Source organism: Myotis davidii, unplaced genomic scaffold, assembly GCF_000327345.1.
Source record: "Myotis davidii unplaced genomic scaffold, ASM32734v1 scaffold168, whole genome shotgun sequence".
Classification (NCBI taxonomy): domain Eukaryota; kingdom Metazoa; phylum Chordata; class Mammalia; order Chiroptera; family Vespertilionidae; genus Myotis; species Myotis davidii.
In genome coordinates, this window is record NW_006383016.1 from 5,635,729 (window position 1) to 5,641,207 (window position 5,479).

The 5,479-nt window shown below is 53.7% G+C and overlaps 1 protein-coding gene across 1 annotated transcript in view; it reads left to right on the plus strand.

The window, feature by feature from the left end:
• RAPGEF5 (Rap guanine nucleotide exchange factor 5) overlaps window positions 1-5,100 on the plus strand; it is a 153,630-nt gene extending 148,530 nt beyond the window's left edge. Inside the window, exon 26 of the mRNA XM_015558131.1 lies at window positions 1,110-5,100. Coding sequence (XP_015413617.1) covers window positions 1,110-1,228 — 119 coding nt within the window. The 3' untranslated portion in view covers window positions 1,229-5,100. The remainder of the gene's footprint in view (window positions 1-1,109) is intronic.
• Window positions 5,101-5,479: the final 379 nt, after the last annotated feature.

Consider the following 5,479-nt stretch of genomic DNA (forward strand, 5'->3'; position numbering starts at 1 on the left):
GAAAATAAGATAATATTAGTCAAGGCCCCTAAAAACTACAGAGTGCCTGCAAGTGTCCGTTGTCATGATTGGAACCATTCGTTCTGTCTTCCTCTTTTAAGGCCAGACATTTAACAACAACATTACCTTGGTAGCATCGTGTGTTCGATACCAATGCTCACTAGACAGACACGTTATCTTGGGGTCTCCAGAAACGGCCTCCGGAATGACACAGCCTTTGGTCACTTTCAAAAACGTCGGACGGTAAAAACATCAACTCCTGGTGCTTTTTACCTTTTGAAACCAGAAAGTCTTATTTCTGTTAAACCTAAGAATGATCAGCCACCGTGACAGACAGGCCTTAGATTACAAAACACATTGTCATAGCAGAGGGAGGAACAAAACAGCTGCTTTGAAATGTCAGCCTCCTCAGGCCCCGCCCCTCTGCTGGGACTGAGCGTGTACCAAAGCCAGGCGGGCCCCACAGTATTTAACCACCCGGGTCCTGGATGGGGAGTGGAAACCCCCGCCTCGCCTTTCAGGGGGTGGATGTTAGCCCAGCCGTGTCCTTTAGGTTCCTGCGGTGCCTGTCAGCCATGCCTTACATTTAGTTCTTCATTCCCCATCCCTTCCCCCAAAATGAGGACACCAAAAAGAATTGTGTCTGTGCACTCACCAGGGGAGCAGTGATTCCCACAGCTCCAGACTGAGATTAAGAGCCCGTGAGAGCCATTGAAACGGGCATGTCTTGTGACACGGGACCGCAGACCACGGACCCGGGAGCCACAGGGCCAGGGTTCCAGTCCCACACGGCCACTCACTCGTGTGTCTGTGCTGTTTCCCCTCTGAGAGGGGTGATAACCCAGCTGCTGAAGGCTGTGTATTGTTAGGTAGTAAACACCACAGACATGTCGGTAAGACAAACACCTTGCCGGGTCTAAACCTGACCAAGGAACCTAGTCCGAGCTGAGAACGCAACTGCCCGGTTAGCATTGAGAGCTCCTCTGCAAGTCTGACTCAGTCTGCCTGGTAGGTTTACACTAAGCCTTACGGTGGGGTTGACCGGGCTTCAGCCAGAACATCACCACACTCATGAAATTAACTGGGGGTCTTTTTCCTCCAAAACTTAGGAGGAGACATGTCTCCGAAAGAGCACCAGGAGCTGAAGTCCTACGTCACCCACCTGTACGTCATCGACAGCCAGCAGGCCCTGTTCGAGCTCTCCCACCGGATCGAGCCCCGCGCGTGAGCCCAGCCGCACCCCCCTGAGCACCTGCAGCTCTCCCGCCACAGGACATCCGTGCCCAGCACGTCCCTTTCCTGGGAGAAAAGAAGCTGCTGAGTTTTATCAGTAACTCACGAGACATGCTCCGGCCACCCGCGGCGGGGAAGGGCCTCACCTCAGCTCACCTCGCCGCTCTCGCTCTCGGCCGAGAAGGCAGAAGACTCAGAGCATCTTGGCATGGAGAAGCCTGGTTTCTTACATGGACGTTGTTGATCCCATCCAGTTTTCAACTTGAGATGTGCCAGCGTCAAGGCCGGGGAGCCTGTCTTGTGCAGTGGCCAGATATTTCTGTGAGGGCTGCCGGTTCAGGAGCAGCTCTGCGTCGCCTGCGAGCAGGTTGTTGTGTACAGGCTGTCAGAGAAGGGGCTTGTCTGAACACCAGGAGACGGTGATGGCACGTCCAGATTTCCAGGGAGAAGGCATGGTCTCTGTTGCTATTCACTGTGACGTCACCAAAGGCCCCTTGTGTCTGGGGAGCCGTGAGGACCCGTCGCTGGCGTCCGTGCCCTGAGTCCCAGAAGGGAAATGTCGGGGCAGGCCTTGCTTTGCACCCACAGTCACTTACGGATGTCGGCTCGCCGGTGAAATCCGTTTCTGCATAACTGATTTGCAACTGTGGACAAGTTAGGCTACATGGCTTTGCCAGTAAGGAAAAACAGGAATCTTTAGGAGATTGACTCATGGTTTAACTTCCGGGGATTTTCTTGACACGTGCAAGCAGGGTCTCCTCCTATTGGGAACAATACGATTTTTGAAAGAGCGCAGGGCCTGACACCTCAAAGGCTCCATCAAGGTGGCAGTCAGAGGTGCCTGGCGGGGCCCTGGTGCTCTGCACGCCTCTGCCGGCTCCTTGCCCGCTGGGTGCAGGGGTCACAGCCGGTACAGGGAGGTGAGTGGGGTGGGATGTGCAAGGCACTCGGCACTCCCTCCCTATAGAAGCGCAAGGGAGGAAGATGGTGCTGATTGCCCATGTTTGTCTCACAGCAAACATCGGATTTATGTTGGACCCTTGCAAGTCCTAGAGTTCATCTTCCAGCCAAGACAGCGGCCTTCCTATAATTTGGTGTGTTTTTTTCTCCCTGAGTCTTTTAAGTCTTTTTTTTTTCCCTAATGTCCATTTTTATAGATTAGGGTTCCTCCAGTAAATAAGACCCTGGCTATTCTCCAGAATGGGTTAGCGTCTCTTTGCCCTTCATAAAAGCCTGTGGGATGAGGCAATGAAATGCACCCGGCCAGTTAGATACCTACCACGTTGCTAAACTCCCAGGGCGCCGGCTCCCTATGCCAGCTCCACGCCCGTTCCAGCCCTGGGAGCCTGGTGCACTTCTCAGTCCGGCCGCCTGTGGGTCTCCCAGGTGCCTGCGCAGAACCACCTCCTGCCGCCTCAGCACCTCCGTCCAGGGCTGCCTGGCCCCTCACAGCAAGGCTGTGTCCTGGCTCAGGAGCCACACAGAGCTTGAGGAGTTGCTCAAAGGAGCCACGGGGAGAAGATTGTTGGTAGACCTTTCAGAGAGATTGCGTCTGCCCCAGCATGTAAACGTCAGTCCTGAAAATTAGCAGGATTTTGTTGAAAGCACCATCCAGGGCTGGCCCACTAGAGAAATGCTCCCGGCTGCTGGGCCCGGAATGGGACCTCCTGGAGGAGACCTGAGCCTGGAGCCAGGGCAGCAGGCGTCTCTGGTGGCCGATCACACGCTGCAGGGGCAGGGCCTCGCCGCACGCCCAGGCCTTCCTGTCTGCTCTCTGTGTGGGGAGGAGCGTTTGCCCAGTCAAACCATCGAAGGCCATTTTGATATTGTCTCCATGTTTTGCATTTAAGTTTTTATTCACATAGGATCTACTTTGCTCCAACGAAAACTATTGCAATTCCTTTAGTAGAGAACTTCTTCAGTAAAGCACCCGTTGCTTAGACCTCATTTCAGATATGTCCACGGCCTAACGAATCCACATGTGCATCAAGTTTAAACCCACCTCCATGGTGTCGGCAGAGCACGCCCCACGGCGTGGGCGGACACGGGTCGGGGAGAGCGTGGTGCGGTCACGTTTCCTCCAGCCGGGGTGGGCTCTGGGGCAGCCGAGGGAAGGGAGGATTTTGTTTACATTAGATTTGCTTTTCCATCCCCATCTTCTGAATGTCCACATCTCCCAATCTTCCTGAAATTTAGCAACTGTCTCCAGCGATGCCCCAGGCAGCAGCTCTCAGCAATTTCAGAAGCGCAGAGGAGATGTAAGCCTGGGACTAAAGAACTCAAGGCGGAATTGTGGGAGCCGGGTTTAGCTCAGCATGGAGCTCTTCCCAAAAATCTGAGCTGCCCAACAGTGAGCGGCCGACGTGGGGCTCAGCAGCTCCCTGTTAGTGGGGATGGGCTGTGCTCCCTCCAAATCCTTGCCACAGCCTCTCTGGAGTAGGTTTTTGCTGGCTAAACAGACGGGTGGACTGGAAGACGTCTATGCTGCTTTCCGGCTCTTTTAGATTGTTATGGTCGCATAAAATCTCCATCCGCCCCGGAAACCTGCCAGCTGCCGCCACCACCCGCCCTTCCGAGCGGTTCTCTTCGCTGCAGCACAGCCCTCCACAGCCTGCGGGTCTGGATGTCAGCATCCCGGCGAACCAGCCCAGCTTAGAAATCAGCACAGCAGGTTCCCATGGGCACAACCACAACCTTGCCGAATGTCTCCTTTCTCCGTCCATACTTACAGACGCTCCAAAGACCACAGCGTTTCAGAGTCACTTCTTATAATCTGCACAATTGCCAAATGGTTGCCCTGATAAATATGATGGCCTGCATTCACTTTATATCATTAATTACGTTTAGAAGAAGTTCATTTACCCAGACCCTGTCCACAGGCAAGTCAGGTGGGGCGTGCACCGAGCTCAGCAGCGTGAGGATAAAGTAAAAGGCCACCTTCCCGGTAGGCGGGGGCAGATGCCGCTGCTCGGTGAGGCTTACCGCCTCCTGGTGGGAGAAACGGCTGCAGGAAGGAGAGGGTGCCTGGGGCCTGGGCCCCCAGAGCTGGGCTTGCCCCGCGGCCCCCCGTCCCAGCCCGGCCGCCTTGTGACAGCCCTCACATACGCAGACTCGGTGTTCCCACATGGCACAAGTACCCCAAGCTTCTCGGAAACAAGGGGAAAACGTGAAAATGGGGACCATCGGGTGCCCTGCCATTGTCTGACACAGATTTCTTTTCAACGCTTCAAACACGTCCTTAAAATTTCAGCCTGCTTGTGATGAGCGGGCCACTGTGCCGAACACTGGGAGTGGGGAAATGTTTTTAAAATTTGCCAAAAAGCTAGATGAAAATGTACTACTGTAAAAAGCAAAGCTGTACATACTAAACGTTTTTTAGCAGAGCACTATTTATTTGCATAGCCTATTTATTGTATTCGTGTCACGCCGTTAAATGCTGGGACGGAATCAGTGAGCTGCAGCAAGGAGTCGGGCCTTCCAACATGTCGTGCATTAGGACTGCGGTGGCGTCGTCAGTGGGCGGGAACGCTTAGCCGATAGCCAGCCCGCAACCAGGGTGCCCACCTATCTTCTCAGGGACCACACCCCGTAGTTTTCCACCATTGCAGGAGCTGGTAAATATGAAACATGGGTTGAATTACCAGAATTGCCATTAACAGTATTTCCTTCCTCAGATTTCATGCTTTCTGCTTCTGTACATATATGACTGTGCTGTGTATTTATCGAAGCTAGTAAGCAATAATTTATATGTAAAAACAGCCGGGCAATATAAGGTGAAAACTTATATGTCACTGTTACCTTATCTTGTATTTTCAAGTGTTTTTTTAAAACTGCTTTTCCAAATATAAGATGATGCTAATAACGCTATCCGTGCCTGGGAGCTTCTTGCTGTGTCCGTGATGTGTGTGGGTACACAGCCTGCATTGGGGCAGCTTATCACACGCAGTAGTTGAAGCTCGGAAATCGCTTGTTCCCTATGAGAGCTGGTAGCCGGTGAAGCGGTCTCGGGCAGCCTACAGACGCCTGCATCACGCACGCTGCCCCTGAGTTCTACAGACCCTCATGCCCGGGGCTGGAAATCAGCGCTTCCTTAGATCCTAGTAGGATTTGGAGAGTTCAGCGATGCCATCATCACCTCACCCACTGGAGCAGGGCCAGGGACCAGGGGAGCGCTGAGCCCTGATGGGATGGCCTGGGCCGGGATAGAGCCCTGACACACGAGTGTGGGCAGGTGATTCCGCAGAGG